This window comes from Echiichthys vipera (assembly GCF_963691815.1).
Source record: "Echiichthys vipera genome assembly, chromosome: 11".
NCBI lineage: Eukaryota > Metazoa > Chordata > Actinopteri > Perciformes > Trachinidae > Echiichthys > Echiichthys vipera.
The window spans coordinates 21,103,769-21,127,982 of NC_139836.1; the positions used below are offsets into that span (position 1 = coordinate 21,103,769).

The following is a 24,214-nucleotide window of genomic DNA, read 5'->3' on the forward strand; positions in this document are numbered from 1 at the left end:
GATGGGATTGTAAAAAAAATAACGGTCCAAATCATGCAGCAGAGGCTGAGATATCCCGACTTTTAATGCTTAGTAAATTTAAGCTACAAAAACACTGGATCATATGCAGTACTTTCCATAATAAAACTTGATAATGTATTTCATTAGACTCAAACCAGACTCACCTGATGAGATGACAGATGCGGAGTGGCTTTTCTTCATACTCTTTATACTGAATGTTGACTGCATTTTAACCCATCTTTTTCAGTAAGAACAAACCTCCATGTTGTTCATTAGAACTGGTGCAGGATTACATTTCTTGTCTAACCTTTGCAGCAAAAAAGAAGAGTGTTCAGGCTGAGAAAGTTTCAGAGTAGTATTTTAAAAGCTCTGTACACTGTGATGTCGGTAATTCATTAGCACTGGAATGAAGCACCTATGAATAATAATGCCTACTTTCTCATTATTCATGTACTGGGAAAAGAAAAGAAAAAGCTTGCATTTGCCACACTGCGTATCCACTTATATCAATAACTTGGTTTTCTCTGTGAAAAACCTTGATCTTGAAAGCAATACTTCCAGGTTAACAAAATAAAACTCTCAGTGGGATTTGTAGCTCACAGAGAGAGAATAACCGTGTGTTTTTAGTTTTGAATTACAGAGTAACTATTATTCTAACTCCGAAGGTCTCTTAGTAGAGCTTGTCTTTGCATGTGCTTTATTGCTCTCATTGTAAAGCAAGGGATCTTCATGCAGCAGACCACACACAGTCTGCAGCTGACCTCAAACATTTTTAGAGGTGACCCGTGCAATAGAAAGGGAGTACAGTTTGACATTCACATGCCTCACAGTGGGATAAAGCTCCCTCAAATACCCTAATATTAAAAATGTTCATCTTTCTTGGAATTACAGGGGATGACTTAAATACTTCAAAGAAAGCTATACTGCAGCTTTCCCTTATGGTGAAAAGAAAACTCAAGTCATATAGAAAAAAAATGCATGTTTTAACAAGTATTTCTGTTTTCCAGGAGGCCTACTCCGCTTCAGTATGTCAGACTCCAAAGATGAGAGGAACTATGGGAAAAGGCTGGTCAGGACATTGTTTGACTTCAGGCGCACAAATCTGTATGTCCAGTGGTGTCTCCTGCCTTCAGTGACTAACCTGCCGCGCATCCCAAAAGCTAAAGGGGCTTACTTCCTGATCGGCTTGACACTGACATTCCTCATTGTGGCATCCTACACCCTGACATCGAACAGGACAGGACTTTTTCCGAGACCTGGCATCGTCTCTACTAACACAACAGTAGAGGTTTCCTCTGAAAATAATGTAATAGACATGAAACAGCTGGTGAAGATCATCAGCTCCAAACTGGAATACACACCAAGGAAGGTGCCTGATGAAAAAGATGTCATTGCAACAAACTCCCATGTAAGTCTGCGGAAAATTGGTCTGACTGTGTTTGTTATAGTTACAGAAGTAGTTACAAAAGTGAATAGTAGGAGAAACAATAAACTAACACCTTAGAATCAACGCTCCAGTTGCTTATAATGACCAGTGTTTGTTGAGAGGTGTTGATTCAACTTACAGCCAGAGTTCATTGGGCTGTTCACATGTTTCGCTATGTGTTAATAAGGACCTACTGGCTGCTGTTACTATGTGCTGTTATACTGTAATTCTCTCGCGTTTGGTGTATATTCTCATAATGCGTCCACACAATGGCCATCATCATTTTAAGGTGTTTATGGCTGAGGCATACACTTACACTCAAATTCGAAATTACACCGATGGCAACAGAAGTGAGTCAGTAAGTTGCATTTCCAATCAATGCTTTGTGGCAGTGTAATAAAAAAGTTGCGAATACTGTAGATAGTGATTCTGTCATTAACAGTGAGGGGAATAACTCAGAGGAGCAGGACCCAAATGCAGACACGAATGCCGAGAAAGATTTAAACAAATATTTAATGAAAAAATATGAGAAACAAACAGAATCCAGGGAACGAGGAAAGTAGGTTCAGCATCTGGGTGAAGACGAGAAAGAACCAACGCGGGGATGAGGAGACAAACACGAACAGGTGGTGTAAAAAACAGGAACTCGGGAAACTTAAACAATAGAAAAAATTAATAAAGAACAATGGGACACAGAAAGAGAACACAGTCATAAAGAAACGGTAGCCATCCAAGAGAGACACGATACCATGTAAATGCAACAACGGTCTGGCGCCGAATGTGAGCCACATCCGGCCTATATCCCTTCAGTGCTGACGAGCTGATGAGCCACAGCTGGGCGGGACCACGCCTACCAGCAACAACAGACAAACACAAAGGGAAAGACACAAGCAGAGAGAAACAGACAGAGGGAGACAAACTCACACAAAAGGAAGAGGGAAGAGACTGACAGGACCAGAATCCTGACAGATGCATAAATCATAGAGCTTCATGTCATGTGGCTCTTAATTAAAGATGACTAGATACTTTTTATGTCATGAAATTTTTGAATTGCTGGTGTACAGTGTAGATGACAAAAATGATTCAAAGTAGCTGCTCTCTCCATGAAAGTAGACTCTACCGTCCTTTAGCAGCCACCACCTTGAACAACACCACAAGCTGCAATCTTCACAAGAATGACAAGAATGACAAATGTAACATCTGACAGTTTCACTAAAAACATAATGTCCTGGTTTAATTTTGTTCCTCTCTGTAGTTGTTCTCTGTAATACCTCACCATTTCCTGCCCAGCATCAAGAACCCTTGCTGGTATGAGGAGTTCTCCAGTGAACTCAGCACTGACCTCTACAAGAGCAACCTCTTACTTCTTGAAAAATTCAAGACTATGTATGACCACATGAGGGCCAACTTCCACGAGCACTTATACCACCAAGGTGGCAAGCTGTTTCGTCTACGCTGTTTGCCGTTCTTCTACATCATCGGCCAGCCGAAGTGCGGCACAACTGACTTGTTCGACAGGCTGAAGCTGCATCCAGAGATCAACTTCAGCCTGATGAAGGAGCCGCACTGGTGGACCAGGAAACGATTTGGTAAGTCATCAGGAGATGGATGTTGTCGCTGAATGTTTTGATGATGGAGGTGGAAGCTAGCTAATATGACTGAAGGATACTTAAATGAGGATTGAATTCATTCAAAAAAGATAACAGAAAATCTGCTGATTGAGAATAGAGCTGCAATGATTCGGTGATTGAAAGAAACAACTATTTTGCTAATCAATTAGCTGCTATCCCCAGTCTTACATTAAAGTAAATTAATATTTTCGGGTTCTGGATTGTAGGCGGAATTAAACAAGACATTTGTTGATGTCACCTTGTGCTCTAGAATATAGTTTTGGGCATTTTAACATTTTTTTTATGATAAATGAAGCAAATGATTTAATCATATAATCAAGAAAGTAAGGCAGATTAATGAAAATTAAATACAATTGTTAGTTGCCCTAATTTAGAGTCGATGTGTTGAAATTCTATGGTTTATTGAAGATACTTTTATGTGAACTTTTGGCTTTATCTTGACTAGTACTTCTCTTGAAAATAGCGTAGGATCTTCAGGACCTAGTTAAACAGGATGAGTTAGTGATAGTTAGTGAAAATTAACACTGGAGTCTTCGGTGGTTAACCCATTAACTCTTAATTTATGTTCAAGCTCGCTGAAATCTGCCCCAACTTACTTGCTGCTGATACACTTCTAATGACATATAAAGGACCAGAACCAGTTTGCAAAAAAAAAGAAGCTATTTTTCCATTCCAGATTGAAAAATACTTTTCAGGTTCAGAACCAATTTATTTTTGGTCAAAATGCTGTGGATGTTTCAAAATCTGGTGTCTACACCTAAACTCTGTTCACCGTCAGTTGAAAAACGCTATGGGAGACACTTGCAGGAAGTGGGGTGTATTAACAGCTTGTGCATATATCAAAAAAAAAGAAAGATCTGATATATTGTGTAACTATTTATACTATGTGTCTGTTTGCTGCCTGCTGTCTCCATTATAATATTCCCTGTGTGCAGTAGCTGTATGGATGTAGGTTGCATATATAAGTATTGTACTGTGCAGGTAGACCTGACCAAAACACTTCTGATTACTTTCCAGTTACTAGGGCAACCCGATTCAAAGCTTATACAATGCATTAAATTCATTTTCTGGTGAAGAAGTCTATAAAAGTGCACATGATGATGAGTGTGTTATTTTACTCGTTGTGCAGAGGAAACGAATACTGTGGAAGATTACCTGGACCTATTTGACCTGACAGCCTTAAACATCCAAAAAGCGATCAATGAAAATTCAACTGGAGACGAACGGGTACTGATAACAGGTGAACACATGTGAAAGTGTGTGCGTGTGCGTGCCTGTGGGTATGGTTTGGCATTGTTACCATTCATTGTGCACTAAATGGAATAATCTGTTGCCTTAATAGTTTACATTTGTTCTTTTTTGAGGAACAATTGAATTCTGACCATGATTCAAATCACAGGTCTCTTTTGTTTTCCTGTCCTTTATTGTCAAGCCTCGTTCTTTTCAGTGGCTCTGATCTCAAGAACACTACAGTGACGCACACATATTCTAGAATCTAGATATTCTGCTGTCTAAGAGAACAACATGGTGTCTTTAGAAGTGTACACAGAATGTCAAATCCTTCTGGGCGCTGTTATAACCGCCCTGATTCATTTGTTCTCCATGCCTCTGTGATTATAAATGAGACTCAAACTTTGGGCCTGGCCCTTGGAGTCAGTAGAGAATACTGCCCAAAAAAATAAAAAACATTTTTAGAGTAAAGCAGGATCTTTAAAGTTCAATTATTTTTATTAACTTTGTTTTGAGGGTTTCCTTCTATGAAAATACGCTACTTGGCTATGGTTGCTGAGGTGAAACAAACCATCTTTGCGTGTTACTGGTGATAAATTACACTTTTCATTTATGAAATCTAAAAAGTTGCAACTGCACTATCACAAATCTCTTCAAGTGTTGGGAGGACAAATGTTTCCAGATAAGGTAAGTGCTCTGAGGGTTTGCACTTCTTGCTGCCATTTCATCTTCAGACAGTCATTGTCTTGACAGGTGATGGCAGTCCATCCACTATGTGGGACGCCAAAGTCGTTCTACGTCGCAGCCAGAAGTGGATAGAGCCTCCTTTCCTGGCCCAGGACTTCATCCACATTGTCCAGCCAAGAGCCAAAATCCTCGTCATACTTAGAGATCCAGTTGAGAGGTACTGTAGAGAAATACATCCACACATCTGTCTTTAAAGATACAGATGTTATTTTCAGTTTTTAAAGATTTATTTTCCCTTTTCAAAGGATTTTCCTACAGAGCATATTTGTTTAACTCCTATTGTTCATCCAGCAAAATGTCCTTTCTTACTTCCAACTGGCATACAACTTGTGTTTCTTTCTGTTACCAGACTTTATTCTGACTACCTGTACTTTAAAGAGGCCTGTACTGTAGAGGACTTCCATCAGAGGGTCGTGATGTCTATACTGGCCTTTCAGTCCTGCCTGTCCGAGACTTCAACACGTGCCTGCGTCTACAGCAAGGCATTACATGGGAGTGGGGTGAGCTGAAATGATATGATTTTTCTCTAGCCTGTTATCACCAAAATGCATATGAATAACAATTTCTTACTTAATTTTGCATGTTATCACTTTATATTTTTTGCTTTACTCATATTATTTCACGCCGTTAAGCCATAAAGGAGACAGGAAGTCTGCTTTGGTAGGAGGGATCAGGTGGATGGACTGGTATTTGTGTCCTGTGTGAAACCAAAAGTCAACGTTAACTTGTTTTCATTTACGCTGACTACTTAACTTGCATATGTTAGTTTACTTACATAACAAACATACTTATTTTAACCCACACCATGATCTTTCCTAAACTTAGGAATGTACTTTTGTTCGTTTTCACAACAAAATGCTGGAAACTGACCAGTTGGGAATGAGAACAGAGCGTTTAATGACAAGCTTGTCATTCCTAGTCTCCGTTTGGATTGCATTTGGTAATCGAATTGAATGGACCTTACTACAAGAGTATCTGGTAGCGGTTTCAGTGTTAGTCATATCCGGCTGTTGGCAACTGTACCCGACTGTCCCGGATTTCTCCGTTAATAGTTTATAGACGAAAAAGACTGTCTTGATGGCTTATTTGATGTATTGATGTAATTGCCGAAAAAGACCATGGGATGCTGTCAGCAGCGTCACTAACATGCTGGTGTGGTTCCATTTAGGGAGGGAATGTAGCCACAGACACATATTGGAATACTTAGCAAAAAGACAATTAGAAAGGCTTTCATTAGTGGGTCATATAAGCAATCATCATTGTTTTAACTTACTCTTTGATAGATAGTAAGTTAAAAAAAACATGAACTACATGAAATCTTACGGGTTATTTCTTTAAGATGGGTAGACATGACCAGTGAAATGTCCTTTGCCTATACGCCTTCCTAGAGATCACTTTGGAATTATCAGTTTTCAAAAACAAACTATAGCCTTTATAACTATATTTAATGACGAACACCTAATTCCTTCTTTGTGATGTTTTATCTATTAGGGATCAACCAATATGGATATTTTAAGGCCAATGCCGATACCGGTATTTGGCGCCAATACTACTTTGGCTCCCTCAATTTACATTATAAAATCTACACAAAGTCTCAATTTAAAAAAAGGGAACATTTATTGAACTAAAAAAAGGCTTCTCCAGTAACAGAGAGCTGCCTGTGGACACCTGTCTGTAAATAATGCTGGAAAAAACTATCATCAAACGCAGCAGCCCGCATCAGCTGATACCAAAACACCTAAAAAACACAAATATCGGTCGATAATATCAGCCGGCCGTTGTATCGGTCTATCACTACTACCTAACCTCCTAGTTTCGTACTATGCAGGGAAAAATACAACCAACTAGCTGACCAGATTCATATCCCAACAGGCAGCTCTCCCTCAGGAGTAAGCTGAGTTATGAGACTGTCGGTTGTCACCTCTAATCACAACATGTCAGTGACAGCACTGTTATCCAGGGAGATTCACTACAGTGAAAGCAGCTATCAGCTTGACCTACAACAACTGGAACAGAAACAGAAGCTGTTTAAAATCTAACATTCAGAAAAACACCATTAGGCTGTTGTGACACTTCTATTATGGATGAGATGAAGAAGAAGGCTTTCAAAATCTGTTTGTGCCACTCTGCTTGTGAATAGCAGCATCGTCTCTTAGTTTGGTGTTGCACTGTGGTGCCCTCTTGAGGACTTGGAAGGAACTTTATAAGGGACTGTAAAGGCATAACATGATCAATACCTTTACTGATTTAATACACAGTGTTACAGTGCGAGTCACAAGGTATTTCGGTCCTTTTACTGCCCATCATATACCCTGTATCATATTCTCTTCACATTTCAACGACTGTGTATAATTAACTTTATTGATGTGCTCATATATCAAAGCATTTATTGCAGAGCTCTTTTATAGCTGACCAATTTCTACTGACATTTAACCCAATCATTGTAACATTGCTTGCTGTTGTGGTTAAGTGACTTTAAAGTATAAAAATGCTACATGCTTCATTCAATATTTTTCTTTTTACGAAACCAGCAATGCCCAGCCATGACTGTGGCACGCAGTCGAAGCACATCCTTTGTCGTGAAGATGTAAATCTTCTAAAAATGTCCAAGCTGGCCATTGTAGTCACTGAAGAAGCTTATTGTGTTGATTTATTTTGATGTTCCCCCACAGGTGAGGCTAACTTTGGGGATGTACATCGTCTTCTTGCTGGACTGGCTGACAGTTTTCCATAGGGACCAGATTCTAGTTATTCGTCTTGAGGACTACTCAGCCAACCTCAAAGTGACAATACAGAACATTTTAGATTTTCTGACTGTAGGTATGTATCCAAAAACCGACTGTATCTTCCTGGCTGAGGATTAGTGTGGTTGTTTCTGCCTCAAGCCTTCACTTTTGTATTTTTAAAGTATCTGACATCAACCTCCAATCCTCCCTTTAGGTCCTATGTCAGCGAAGACGGAGAAAGCAATGATAAAAAAATCCAAGGCTAACACTCGCACTCACACAGGCAGGGCAGTGGGTCCTATGCTTCCATCCACCAGAGACCTCCTCAGGGAATTTTACCAGCCCTTCAACAATAAACTGGCCAGTGTATTGGACAACAAAGCCTTTCTCTGGAGTGAAACCTGAAGGGGCATGGATGAAAATATGGAGGGATGTGAATGAACAACCAAAGACAGAAGCTAAAGCTAGATGGCCTATTGGTATGAGTAATAACCATTGTGAGAACTGATACAGTTTTGGGAGAAAAATGGTTTATTAGAGGAGGAACAAAATGCCTGTTTGCAAAGGAAGAGCCTGCAGAGATCATGTTTTTACACTATCCACCGTGGCTAGAATTAGAATGAATCATAATAAATCTGCTTTTTCCTGTTTTATTGATTTTTTAAAGCCATTCGATTTTGTTGATTGTTTTTCTTAAGTACATTCTTTTTAGAATAGGGGTCAATGGTAAATTTTATCAAGCTATTTCCTGCTTAACTATGAACATCCAGACCTTTCAGATCATCTGGGACAGGTCAGCTCTATGTCCCTAGACTCAGTTATATTTGCCTTCTCTGAATCTTTACACAAAGCGTGGGGTAGTAGAAGAAGAGCAACATATGAAAAATGAAAAAATAATGAATGAGTTTATTTTTGTTTAAATTATAGCAGGTGGAGTTTTTGTCTGTGTCCCAAATAGAGTGGTCAGTGGTTTACTGTCCAGGGTTTGTAAAGGGAGTGTGATGTGTGGGATATTCTGGTGGGTGTTGTTTTTTGATCTGTACTCATGTACACCACAGGTTATGTTTTATATGGGGGTAAAAAAATACAATACAATTTTTTTTTTTTTAAAAGATTATGGTAGGAAATTGGATGAGAGCGAGGGGGAGATGCAGCAAAACGGCCACGTTCGACCCTCGACCTGCGGCCATTCGCTGCCTCGAGGACCTTCAGCCTCTTTACATGGGGTGACTGCTCTAACCACTGAGCCACCAGACGCCCTGTATCTTGTTTTTTTTAGTTATTTAGTTACTGTTCACTTTTGGCCTTGACTTTTGATTTCTGTTTCTGTTCATGTTTATGTGTTTGATTTTCTTCATTGTGTTGTTTGCCGGTGCAAAAGGTCAGAAATGAGATGTTTTATTTTTTACTAAAATTATGTGTCTGAATAACCCCATGAGGGATGGGTCTTCGAAAGGGCCAGACAATTGCTCATTAATTTTTTCATTCGATACACAGGTGTTTTGTTGTATATAGACTTACATGAAGGTCTGAGTGTATGGGTTTATTTGTGTTTTTTAATAATGTGAGGGACTCAATAAAATAAGCTGAATAAATAAACACACCCCGTCCTATTTTTATAGTCCATTTACCCTCCAAAAAATATATACATTAAAAAAATTATTCTACTTGAGACATTATACTTCAGAGCATTTAAGAGAAAGCTAAGAGTCCTCCCATGAAAGGTATACATATGATGATTTTATAGCACCGGTTTGTGCACAAAGTAGGTCGTTAAGGAACATTTTGAAATAGATACATCCACAAGAGGGCGCCAAATCCTAACACTGCTCCACATACCTGCTGTGTTAATCCCAGAGTTATATGTAGAATGCAATATAGGTTAATTCAGCCCCTATACCGAACCTCCGGGCACCTCCAGTTGATCATAATGTTTATATATATATTTATAATCAAATCATGAATCATGAATTATTTTTCCTTTTTCAGTTTAGACGATTTCATATAAAATGTGCACATCATCAGGAGCTTTAGGCTCTTCCATCATTGTGATACTAAAACATAAAAATTCTGTATTGTTCATCAAACATAACCATATAATCAAACCAAAAGGATTGAATCCAGGAGGGTGAGGGAGTTTAATAAGATAGCAGGCATCAGACCTGGTGACCTGACCCCAACCTCTGGGCACCAGACTGAACTCCACAATCTAATTCCTCCATGTGATCATAATGTTTATATATATTTATAATCAAATACCTGCACAGATAATTACATACATAGGTATACAAAAATGGCATTAGCCTGGACTGTCTGATTAATCAAATGAGATGCATAGCTGTGTTCAATAAAGATTAACTTGTTTTTCAAAGTGGAACATTTTCTAAGCAGAGATGTCTCTCATTTCCCTAAAGAGCAAAACAAATGCTGTCCTTAAATTAATTTCTACACATTTTATCATAATTTGTACGATACGTTATGATGTCATGCTTATTCAAGTATTGCTTGTAAAGAGCTGTTATGCTGCTATGCTACAGAGATAGTTATTTTCTTGAGAAATGTTCAATATACAAACTTTTTGCAACTGGTAGCATTTTTAAATGATTTATTGCAATACAGGAAATAAACCAAGAGATACATTTGCATGTGAGATGTGCTTGTCTATGACCTGTGTACGTGTGGATGTATGTGGATAATTTAGTGTCCGGTGTTGTAAAGTGTGAAAACAAAACAGAAGCCAAACAGAAGGAGGTTACAGGTGTATGCAGGTAAAAGGAGTCACTCGGATGCTAGTAGCATTGGACCCAGGTCCGCAGGTGGTTGGCCACTGCGCTCAGGCTACTCGGGTAATTTCAAAGCTATGTGATAAAGACGGAGAAAATAAAACTATTTTAGCTTCATCCTCTAGCGTGTGATCCTGAGCGCTCTTTTTCGGTCGTGGAGAAACAATACTGTGCCTTACATAATGAACTGCTTTCACATTCCCTTAGTTTTAAAATACAATGTTCTTGCTTAAGCAGACACTTAACTGACTACCTGTTGCATTCAACACCATTTGGACTGCAGGTGACATTTTCCCTTTGTAGTTGTAAACATGCACTTATTGAGGGAAGAAAATCAAAGATAAGAGATTGAGGAGGGCTCAGTGGCAGGGAATCACTTTGTTCAGCTCTTTGATTATGTGCATTTACAATGTGATTGCTCTCGTGGATGACGACAGAGCTCAGGGAGAGAAGAGAGAAAGATATTCAGGCTTGGCTGATTGCCCTCTTCATGTGATATTGATGGTAATCCTCTCCAGGATTTTCAAAGGCAGAAGAAACCGATAAGGTTTCTTTTGACATTCCTTCATTTTGTCAAGGACGTACGTCATTGTGTGTGTGTGTGTGTGTGTGTGTGTGTGTGTGTGTGAGTGTGACTGTATTTCAGGGGATTAGAATGACGTTAGGATCAATTTAGCAACCATCATTCATCTTCACACACAGTTTCAGCTCATTCACACCTGGGAGCATCACGGTTTAATGCCTCCGCCAACAATGGAAGTTGTAGTTTACATCCAAATTGTCCAGTCCAGACATGATATATGTAGTAAAGATTTTGAAGGAATTTAATGAAAGGTATTAAGTGTATATTTTGGTGAAACATGAATGATTCCCACACATCTTCAACCTGGCAGCACAGAAGATTTAGACAGCCACCACCGTTTGAAGCTTAGTGTCACCAATTCAGTATCTGACCAAATGTCTCCCCGTCTGTTATCTGAGTTATGGCGTTGAATAATGAACAGAGACATCATGATGTCACAGTGAAGTTGTCTTTTGACCTTTGGGATATAAAACACCATCACTTCATCATTTTAATCCTACCAGACATTTGTATGAAAGGTCATAATTAACTGAACTGAATGGTTGAAGTTTCATGATAATGATATAATACAGCAGTATTTACACATACGGATTGTATCTGTGTTTAAACATTATTTCTTTCAACAATTGCCCAGCCAGTCCATGTATTCACTGGTAATGTGTAATATCTCTAACCCAGCTTTGGAGCATCCTCCACTTATAGATAAGTGAATCAATAGAGACAATATAAAAATCATAGACCTATCACCAGAAGCTCAAAGCTGAAATGCTAAACTGTTCCTTTCATGTTTTTTGTTTTGATTTTGATGACAATGTTGCAAAGATTAAGTTGTTGTGTGAATGTTTCAAAAACGCATCAGTGTTACATTAGCTGTCTTGTGAAATTACATGTGATTCTATCACTCTTAGGTCTACATATTCAGTGCTTATTTAATTTTTTGTTGCCAATCTCAGTAGTTCACTGAGGAATGCAAAGCTTTGAAAACTGTGTTTCAAAGAGCAAACTGTAATAGAAATAACAAATCTTAGTGAAAAGCTTTACAATTGGTTGAAAATGCGTGTGGTCAGGGTTAACTTAATGTGCCTACTTCAAGTCTACATCAGTGCAGTAAAACGCAATCTACTTATAAGCACTTTCATTTTCTGTGATTTTTTTAGTGTTCTTTCCTGTCCTCGATACTGTTCTTCAATGAAAATGGTAAGGAACAAATTTTAAAACATCCACTGAACTAAAACTTTATCCCGTAAAAACAAAACTTTGGACAGCAGGACAGAAATGACATTGCTGGCGGTGATATAAAATAGTAAGTGAATAAAAAATACAATTATATTCACTATGTGCAAAAAAGGTTTGAGGCGAGCATATTGACGTCCAATATAAAGCATCTACAATTTAGTTGTCAGCTGTACTGAGAACAGTAAATTGCAGATGTCTGACACTATGATTCAGGTAGCACTCAGCCCAATTAATCCAATTATATGACGGTTCATCTCGGCTCTAATTAGACAGAGAGACCTGATTCTGAATCATTCTCATTATTGTAACATATTGAGTGTTTTTTTTAAATTATTTTTTGCAGGAGGCGTTATTAAAGGAACATATTAGATATGGCATAGGTGTGGCATGTGGAATATGAACTGAATATCCTGCTGAGGTTAAAATATGTTGCTGTATGACAAAGAACACGGAAGACTCTTGGAGTTGAATGCCGTAGTTGGATTAGATTGTTTTTTGCTGCTGCTGGTTTGAGCATAGAGTGTTTGCCTGTGTGTGTATATGCATGAATACAGGGTACCATGCATGTACAGTGCCAACTACAATGCTAACAGTATTGGACTTTCACACAGAGAGAGAAATTTCTATTAAATCTTTGTCCTTTTTTTTTTAAAACAAAACATCAACTTTGTTTTTACTTCTCTAAAAAAAGAAGAACAAAAAAGACAAACGCAAAAGGCAGCAAAGGACAGTGTGAGCCAAAACAAGACCTATAGCTAACATTAAAGGGATAGTTCGGACATTTTGAAGTGGGATTGTATGAGGTACTTATAGTCGGTGTGTTATCTACAGTAGATGATGGTCCGCACACCACTAGTTTGGAAAAAGAAAAGGAGTACTGCCACAGAAGATGAGTGATGTACTGCTGTGAACAGGGGTTCTATCTGTTTCACTTTCATTCATCTATTTCATTTTAAATGTATGCAATATTTAGAACATTTTCACCACTATACGTTGCCAGACATCACTTTTCTCCAGTTTCAACAGACGTTTCCCCTGTCTCCCTATGGAAACCAAAGATACCAATGATGCACAACACACAGACAATGCACCTTGCACATGTAAACATTACATAGCTTCAATGAAAAGCTGGAAGCTAACACAGAATATTTGAGATGTCAGGCAAAAAAAATGAGAAAAACGGAAAAAGGCAAAATATTGATATTGATATATAATGCATAATATAATACATGATATTTAATTTGAATGCAGGGAATCAGTGAGCAGAAATGTGGTAACCACTAGGCTGTTATTGTGTCCCTGGAGTTGTTCCGTACATGGACCAGCTCAAGGATTACCAGTCTCTGTGTTGTTAATATTATAGAGGCTTATATTTTACTTATATAAATTTCATTATCAGGTAGGGTTTTCATCTTTCATCATTTATCTAGGACGTAACACAAACATCTAACACCCTGTTGAAGCAGCCATGTGTTGCAGGTGTCCTGACTGTGTGTAATGGCTGTTTCCTCATGGCCACCCATCAGCAGCAACAATAGTCCGCTACATCTAAAGGAGGCTTGTCTCGTTTCATGCTTGCAGAGACAGAGAGAGTAAAAGAGTGATAGAGATAAATCTCTGTGTACTACTGGGCCTGAGCAGAGGCAATCAGTCATGGTTGAACTGTGCTATGACTTCAATTTCAATGAGAGGAAACTCATCCTGCTCTCTCATTCGATTGCACAATAGGCCCACTGCTGGGACGCTGTTTTTTTTATTTCTCCCTGGTAGAATAAGATTTTTGTAACAAAAAGTAGTGACAATGTGCAAAGAGCCACACATGTCTACACACACGGTAAAGAACCTAATTTATTACCTTTCAATATTACAATAAAAGCAAGCAGATTAACAATAGCACATATATAATTAATACAGAAACAGGGACGAAGAGACAAAAAGCGTTGACATAGTGTATCCTTTTAGAACATGTGTTTCACCACGTCGCATTGGTTGTATAACTAAAATATCTCTGTCTGCATTCAAAATTGGTTGAATGCGTACATAGAAGAGAACACAAGTTTAATTTATGAAATGTTTCGGTTAAAGTAATAACTTCAAAGATTTTCACTTGAATAAATGTCTTTTAGTCACTATTTATCATAAAGGTGATTGAGCCTAAAGCCCACTAATTAAATCCCTCGCATTTTTCAGTATAACAAACTGGGTGTCTGTGATGACATTCATCACAAGCGGTGCCCAGCAGCGGTTGGTCCACCAGAGCTGGGAAGCAGAGCTAACGCAAAAGACTTGCCCTTCTTGTGTGAAGCAGTGTACTCTGCTAGCACTGGGAGTAAACAGTCACCATGGCTTAACAAAGAAACAAAGAAACAAGTGAGATCCAAAAACACACCTGCAATAACCGCTTATCCCCAAAGAAAATGAAATGGAGATCCTAACTTTCACCTCTTGAAATCAGATTTTAATTTCTTAGGTTAACTTAGGTTTCGGCCCCAAGACGGTTTAATGGAAGGACAATTTTCCCCTCACAATGTACAATATTTCATTTAATCTGCATTAGGTTATCACTGAGTGAAACGTTTAAACCCAAGATTTATTTCTAGGACTACTTAAGTACCAAATGAAAATGTTTGTGATATGTTTGTGCTTATCAAGGCGAATGATCCAAGTCCATATGCCTTAAATGTTTGAATCCCTGTGATGTATGTTTAAATTGTGACAACTCTATTTTTATCATCACCTTGATGAAAATGAGTCAAAATGAAAACTGGAGACTGATTTTTAGTCAACTCAAACAGCGGTAATGTTTAAATTCTCCTAATTGTGAATGCAAGGAAAATAGCGTTGCATAGTAAATGTAAGCATTATTAAACATTCCAACTGTCTAAAACCCAATTGTTTTATGCTCTGTGTGATTCAATGTAAATGTTTCACTCTAGTTGTGTCTTTGTTTCTCTGTTAGTGAAACACAGCCAATTTAAGGCTGTCTTCAGGTAAAGCAATAGGTTACAATGCTGACACATTTGATCTTTTTGGGAATTATTATATTCCCATGGCAGTGTTTCAAAAAATTACACTCATGCTACACTATGCCAATGCATAGTGACAATATTGTGACATTGACAGGAGAACATAAGCTTGTGACTCTGGAAATGTTTTATTAAAGGTGGATGTGACATGTTATTGTGCCTTGAAAATGTGTCACTCAAGGACAAATATAATACATCTGCTGCATTTAGAGGAATGAATAGTGACAGAAAAAGCACCTTATTAGGACATAATCAGTCAATTTAGGTCACCTAAAAGAGTAAGGTAACCAGGTAACAGAGTGAGGAAAACAATATGACTTCCACAAATATGCCTCCACATGTACACACACACACACACACACACACACACACACACACACACACACACACACACACACACACACACACACACACGCACGCACGCACACGCACACGCACACACACGCGCACACACACACACACACACACACACACAGGTTACATGGCCCCTGTGTGTCAACTGAGTATCTGTCAATATCAGTTTGCATCTGTTATCTAAGCCGCTGCAATGATTAAATTCTGACTCATTCCTCTCATTCATCACAAGTAGTAATTCTTTTCTGATAATTTCTACTGTTATGTGATAATGTGACAAAATGTTACTCAGATTTGTATTTTGTTGTTTTTATTATGTCACTTTTGCATTTCAATTTTGACATTTAGTATAACAGCACTGCTTGTTGTTGTGTGTCAAATCAGAATGCATCATGTTGTAATAAGTGAAGAATATTAAAAATGTCCCTGAGAAGATTTATGTAAAAGTCCTGAATGTGTAAAAGACTTCTAATATCCAGTGCCTTATCATAAAATTCTTACATGGCAAAAAATGTAGCTTAGCGAAAGTTCAGAGAGGAAGACTCTCCCTCTTCATCCTATCTCACATCTCTCGCTCTGTCACTCTTCATCCAAAGATGTTAAACCGTCATTGCCGCTCATTGGGGGTGTCACTGCCGCTCATTGGGGGCGGGTCACCACATCTCTCTAAACCTATCAGGGATCTCCTTGATGTCCTCAGCCAATCAGAGTGGTCTCTCTGCGCTGCCAGCTGTCATTCCAGGCGTCAGAGGACTGCAAACACACCTCCACGTCATTCACTCCCAAGTATCCAGCGGCATCTCCATCATCAGGACTCCTTCTCCACTGCATCCATCTCAGTCGTCTCCTCTTCACCACCACCAGTGTCTAGACTCCATCGACTCCACACCTGCTGCCACACAGCTGAGTTCAATGTCGTAACCCTCCTGCACACACTCGTGTTTCCTAAAGTGTACGAATAATTGTTCATGTTGTGTATGATTTGTTTAATTCTTTTCATTTGAATTCACTCCAAATTACATAAAACAAAATGAATTTGTTTTGTTTAGAGTTGATGACATGACTTCGGGAGCACTAGCTCAAAATGTGTAATATGAATGTTTATAATTTTACATTGGAGTCAGTTCAAAGCCCGGTCGTCGCATACAGACGTAAAAAGGCGCCAAAAATGTTAAATATCAACATTTCTGTGGTTTGCCGGAACATAGAATGCCAACATTTTTCTGCTGACCAGGCTGTTCAAAATATGAAAAAGATGACATGCACCAAAAAACAGTATTAGCACACTGGAAAAGGTTTCTTTTTTAGCACTGGTTGATTTAAACTTAAAATTCGGATCCATCTCTCAATTAGCTGTGTCCTGTTTGTCTTGGAGCCTATCCCAGCATGGGCGGGAGGAAGCGTATACTCTGAACAGGTTGGCAGTCTCACAAGGCTGACACATAGACAAAGTAATCACACCTACAGTTTCCAGTTCACCTGAGCTGCAGGTGTTTGGACTGTGGGAGGAAACTGAAACACTCAGAGGAAACTCCACGCAGTCATGGGAGAACATGAGAACACAAGACTGGTTTATCTTCTTGCACTCTACTGCTTGGTTGAAAACATCACATCTCATCTGCTACAGAAGAATCATTTGCATTGCATTATTTTTTGACAACAGTATGCAATGAAAAACATACATTTATTTCATGCATACTTTCAAAATACACTTTCCACACTGGAACAAAGTATAGTGTAAAGAAACGTTCCTTTTCTCATTGGATCATTTCCCTTTTTAAGGAGACAATTCAAAGGTTTTTTTTTTCTGTGTGCTTTTTTAATTACAAGAAACACATCTGCAATTCCAAGGTCAATGTTATCAAGTGTTTTCACTTGACGGTAATTCTCCTTTTCACAGGATATAAGCCGGCGTGTTTATCTGACCTCTGTGGAAGCAGCTTATTCACGGGCAACAAGCTTTCATCAGAAAGTAGCTCCATTGTCTCCAGACCTTTTTACTGCTGAGGTCTCTGCTAATGAAATAACTTGATGGATTTTCCATAAGCCATGGCTGGCTGAAACAATAATTGGATGGATCAGTTTTGTTCTCTGTCCTTTTGATAGATTCTCAATCCCTTCTCATTGGGTTTTCTCTGTTCCTTTTAATAGCTCCTCCTTACATTTCACTTTTAGATTTCCCTTAGTGGTGGAGGGTATTGACTGAAAGGAACAGGGCTGGAGAGAGACATATATGGTCAATGAGCTACAGTCACATCCTGTTGCATCTGAACGTCACACTCTCCTCCACAGTGTGCCACTCAACATTAGAGAGTATTGTGTTTGAAACTGTGAATGCTATCTGTTAAAATATAACTCAACTCCCGAATGGTACATACATTTCTCCTTTACCCTTAACCTTCTCTGAGCTCTAACACACCTTAAAAAAGCTATGTTCTCCCTGTGTCAGTTTAGATGTGCCTCCCTTTGGTCTCAATTACTGTCTGATGGGATTTCTAATGATACCTCATATCAGAGTTGGTCTTTTTGGCACATTTTTTTATCACGCACAGCCTTCACTGCAACTGACAGCAGAGTAATGAAAAAATCCATTTCAACGTATAGCCTGAGGTTTATCAAAGGGTTTTTATAGCAAAATGACACATGGCAAAGGTACAACCGTGTGTTTATTTGATGTTGGAGAAATAGGTAAAGTGACTGTGTGTGAATGGATAGGGGAGATAAAACAACAGTTTTCATAGTACCACTGAAATACTGATTACTGTACTTAATAAATGATCACAAATAAAGCAATCTACATTAGAACGTCTCATGGATGTAGGGCAAAAGTAATGGACTTAATTTAAAGTGAAACATTGTTGATGCATTGGCGCTCTGTCAATGAAGTAGGAGGCGGCTGTCTGAATATGTGCCTTGTATACTGGGCAGCACTGGTAAACATGGGCAGCATGCTAACTGGGAACGAGAAGGTCAGAAAAGAGCGGACAGCATTTGTGGTACTTAGCTTGGTATGATTTTGTTTTAACAAGGTGTTCAAATGCAGCTGTGTCATAGCCGATGTACGGTACACAAGGAGAGATTTGTTTTAAGGAACTCACTCTAGAACAAACCAATTTTGTTCATCTTTCATTTGAGCTTAATAAATTCAAATAGTGCATTTATTCATCCTACTGTGCATGCTACATTAGAATATTTATCTTTCTGCCACCCACGTAAGCCCTGCAAACACTCACTGAGATAAATTAAACGGTGAAGATTTTTTTCCCCCTACATGCTACATGACACCTATTACTTCACCAGGGAGAGTCATGTGTGAATAACAAAATAAAAATAACATACTCCATAATTTTAAATATTCATTGTCAGTTTGTATAATAATTGCTTTGAGATAACCCACGTTCAATAGTGAAATCACATAAATAAATGAAACATCCCTTCAAAATGTCCTTCAAATGTATCCTGGTACTGCAATCATTTGATACCAATCAAAAGTTTTGCTGGGAACCATCTGTTGTAGCTACATCCAAATCACGTATTCACTGAAAGTTTCTCTGTGTCTTCATTAAACAGATGGAAATGACTCACTCTGAAGACTCTAACCACACATAAGTCACACTCTCATTAACTGTCAGCAGCAGGCTCAGTTAAAATCAAAACACCACTATATCCAAACTAGGCATGTGGCCTGAGTACTAGAGTATTCTTTAAAAAGATACCTGTAGCAAGCATCCCAGTGCAGATCCATTTACTCTGTATTAACATGCAAATAAATGCTGTGTGGCTTTAATGTGTTTGCTGTCCTGAATTTTGATTAGGAATGAAATAAGAAAATATGGAGCATTTGTTACCCTCTGATCTATTTTAAGCACATGTTGCAGAATTCCCTCCTCTGGAGTTTGGCTGTTGTTTGATGCAGAGCAGCATTACTCAGCTGTGGATGTAACTGAAGAGCTACACTTGTAGGAGCAGCTAGTGTCTCTATCTATCATCAACTAAAATATATGATGCAGCTGCAAGAGACACTTGTTCGTGTATTAGTAAGTAATGTGTCTCTGTGCAGCCTACTTTTCTTTATGGTACAAATTTGTGTCTGTCTCTCTTTTTTTCAGAAACACTGACTAAATTTCAAGATGTAAATCATGTACACAACCTGATATAGCATCATTGAGACGGAGCACACATACATCATTTCAATACATATGTTAACCCATCTGCTGATTATTCTGAAGAGATCATCTCTGGTCTAATCATGTAAAGGCCAGATTGGATTAAGTTCTTAAGTGCCTTCATTGCTTTGAATGTGGAACAATGTGGTGCTTAGTGCTGCCAGGAGATAATCTATTATTGCAGAGGAGAAACCCGCACATTTTGATTGGCGCTTATATGGAGAACAGAAAAACTAATCAACATACCAATAAATATGTGTCTAACTCATGAGTCTGTGCATTATTTTAACATTTCTGTCACTGAAAGAAACTGAAGAATCAAGAAATGGTTGCGACCGGGGTTCATTGCAATAAGTTATAATATTACTTGTGTGTAAATTACATTACATGTATTTGGAAGATGCTTTAGTCCAAAGGGAATTACAATTAATTAATAGAGAAGTAAAAGATAGCATATTTTTTAACCAATGTCATCAAAACCCCATTTAATAATTTAGATTTTTAGTCATGTTTGCTGTGCAGCTCTAGGGAGGTTGGTCTGTAGGTTCAGCACGTCCTCATACCTAACTAGGGATAGGATTGGGATTGCCAATGACTCCAAAAATGATCCAGCATTTTGTAACACGTGACCGTAATGACCATGTGACCGTTACGCGTGACAGTTTTATTTAATGTTTTGAAATGGCACTGCTTAAGTTAAGGTAACAAAGCTGCGCAGTTAAGTTAACGCAATAAAAAACTTGATTAGGGTTAAAAAAAAAAAAGATAATGGATTGGCTTAAAATGAGTCATGAAGGTAACTACTACATGCATGGAACTACGTCATGGATGGTTGGTTAATTTCAAATTTTGGTCTTACACACAGGTAACACACGAACACCAGTTTAGTCATTATAATATTATTTTTGCACAATCAACCATTACGTTCTTTTGGTTGAGGAAGGTAGGGTCATCCACCACTTTGGTTCAGACTGAAATAATTCAAACACTATTTGATGGACTGCCATGAAAACTTGTACATGCATTTGTGGTCTCCAGAGGATGAAGCCTACTGACTGAAATGATTCCCTGACTTTTCCTCTGACCACCCTATGGTTGACATTTTCTGTTTTTCTGTGAAATCTCAACAACTATTGAGTGGATTGCTAAGAAATGTACTGCAGATATCCATGGTTGCGTAGGAAGAATCCTCATGACTTTGGTGATCCACTGATCTCTCCTGTGGCATCATCAGCAGGTTGACATTTGTGGTTCAAAGTGAAATGTCTCTACACTATTGGATGGATTAAAATGTCATTTGATGCAGTAGTTTTGCTGTGGACATGGACACGTGGAGCAAATGTTGCCCTTGTGGTGGATTACCCTCTGAATCAGGTTTTGTTGATAAAAAAAAGATTACAAACACTATATATTGGAGGTTTGAGATTTTCACTTGAAGCCAAGGGTACTCTTTAAACACTAATGCAAATACAGTACATTTGAACCCAAAAAATATCATTTACAGCCCAAGGCAAAAACAAATACAGCATTCCTGGCCAGAAATAGATGGTCTTTTTTTATTTGTCCTGTGAGCAGGGCAGGCTTTTTGCTTTGGGGTATGGGGAATACTGTGACATCTGGGTCCAACATTCCCATGATCCACATTTTGTGCCTGTAGTCAGTCCGATAGCTCCAGAGGAAGAGTTATGAACACGGCTGTCAGATGTTGAAGGCGAAGATAAGAAGAGACTAAATGAGACAATACGACATAATGGAAAGGCATATCTACAGCATTCTTTATCTCATGTTCATTTTTTTGCTGCTGTGATCAAGTGATTGTGATGTCTGAACACCGACTGATGTGTAACACCTGCTACATATTATAATGATTAATGAACAAACCTGAGAGAGCGTGCAGTGAAACGCATTGTTCGATCTTTTGTTGGCATAAAGAAATTAAAAAGATCAATCAGTTAAATTTTTTCAGTGAGTTGTGGATAATTCAATACTTATGCAGTGCAGTGTTGCTGCTGCCACTGATTAAAATAAGTTTTTGTGCATGGTTGAGTCCAGTTACTTTGGATGTTCCGCACAATTTGACAGCCGCTTACCTTTACTGGTACAGTCAGTTAAAAATACATATATTAAATCTATCTATTGCTTCTCTTTACTCCCTTGAGTCATCAAGAAACCTATGTGGCATATGTTTTTTCCCAAATGTATTCCAGCTGTTTTAAATTTCAGTGTACTTATTTAAAGTTCTAGTCAGGATACATATTTATTTCAAATATGGTCTAAGCAATTTGAGGTTCAGTGTCTTGCCCAAGGACACCTCCATATGCACACTGGAGGAGCCGACCCGCTCTACCTCCTGAGCCACAGCCATCCTGTGATGATGTTTTATAGGGACAAGCTTTAATTTATGGGTCTGGGAGAAAAATTCTTGCCCTGACATTGGGGTTGTGTGAAGTCAACTGTTGCGCTCGTCTTCCCTGCCTTCCCCCTCTGCTTTTTTGTACTTCCTACGCGCTGTGGCTTAATCACAAGGTCTGCGCACAGCGTTTTGTGTGTGGCAGGTCTGTGTCTGGCTCTCACCCACTCACTGAGTCTCCCAAGGAGATTGGCTGTACGCACACCTCCAGACTGGGGATCCTTCCAAACTTTCTGAGTACTTTCCACTAATTGTCCTTGATTGGCATGCATGACTGAATACAGCATACAGCGATATGGTAAATGCAACTTACGACCCCCCTTGGTAAATAATAAAAAAAAACAGTGGAGGCAGTTTTGATGGGTGACAAGTCATGATTGTCTTGTGTTGTTGATGGAGACAGAATGCATATTGTTTCAAAAAGTTATCGAAGTGGGTAAATGGACAGAAGGAGGTTAATCAGAGACCGAGATTTGGTTTATAATGAAGATGAGGAAATCTTTTAGCACTGTCAGCTGCATAAACTTGGTGAGTTAATGCCAACTTTCCTCTTTTTCTGGGCTCCTTTTCTTCTTTTCCCACTCCTTATAGCAGCTCTACAATTAAAACTGCCTTTAACTCACAGCCCCGATGCTTTTGTAAAAAGTCTTTGTTCTGCTGCCACATCAACTGCAGCAGTGGTGGGCGGAACACATCTTAAATTATTTTTTCAAATGAATTATTCCTTCTCCTTGACTTAATCAGCGTGGGAGAATAAAGGTGTTAAGATTTGGCATATTTGTCTTTTGGTAAAGCATTGTTCAAGTAAAAAGTAGCTGAACTGCCCTTCTGTATCGTTTCAGGTCATATAGCAGTGATACAAGCATTAAAAAAAAAACATGTTGAAGTTTTAATGTTGAAGTTCAAAATGCACAGCATTTATTGCAATTAAAAACACAAATGCATTTAGCAAAAACCCGACACAGTTTTGAAAAAAATAAATAGATTTTAAGCTTTTTAAAGGCTTCATACTGTCACAGTAAAGTAAAAACACAACATCCTGATTTGCCAGTGTTGTCAAAATGAATCCTTTTTACAACCCAGACGTCACACAGCCGCTCATACGGCATGAGCTGGAATGTTAATTACACATCACTGAATAGTTGCTACAACATTCAATAATATATCACCCTGTTTTGCCCGATGCAACAATACACTGTGGTGGTATTACAAAATAAACATTACTTAAAACTTTCTTACAATGTGACCAAACTGCATAACAGGCTCTATCATCACGCTTCACCACAGCACATAATACCAAGAAAATGACAGTATGGGAAGGTTTGTGTTTTGATTAATTCAGAGAGCTTGTAGTCTAAAAGGCACTTTAGAACTCAGGCCTCGGAGCTACAATATACAGTCATTTCTATTAAAACATCAGTGCTGTGCATACAACATGATTGTACTGTCAAAATGATCTTCTACAGACAGAGGTTATGCTTGGATTTTAGAAATTCAGCCATTTATTTCAGGTGGGATGTAAAACTTCTAACGTTTAAATCAGTCTTCTTTTTTTTTTACTTTTTTACATCACGTAATGTACAAACTATACTGACTTGAGGTACTAAAATACTTTGTTTCTTGTGTGTTAATAAGTTACTGATTTGACCAAACCTTTAACAGCCTCAGAGAATGTTAAAAACGTAAGATTTAGTTGTTGTCTTTAGTCCACATATAAAAACCTGCTCATCCATTTTACAGTGTTAACAGGTTGCAGGTAGGGTAACACTCATGTCAACACTTGTAATTTGTGTCTTTACTGACACAAATTTAACATTTGGCACCATAGAGTCTTTGTTACACAGTCCATCCATCCATCTTTAACCGCTTGTCACTATCGGGATTGCGGGGAGCCAA

The 24,214-nt window shown here is 38.5% G+C and overlaps 1 protein-coding gene across 1 annotated transcript; it reads left to right on the plus strand.

Annotated features, from left to right (window-relative positions):
• Positions 1-1,027: 1,027 nt before the first annotated feature.
• On the plus strand, positions 1,028-16,663 carry LOC310954005 (carbohydrate sulfotransferase 15-like; the record flags this gene model as incomplete). The annotated part of the gene is made up of 8 exons (XM_083923279.1): positions 1,028-1,408; positions 2,682-3,015; positions 4,187-4,284; positions 5,022-5,191; positions 5,384-5,534; positions 7,707-7,854; positions 7,975-8,154; positions 16,443-16,663. 8 exons carry the CDS (start codon positions 1,028-1,030, stop codon positions 16,661-16,663), a joined length of 1,683 nt encoding a protein of 560 aa, XP_083779405.1.
• Positions 16,664-24,214: the final 7,551 nt, after the last annotated feature.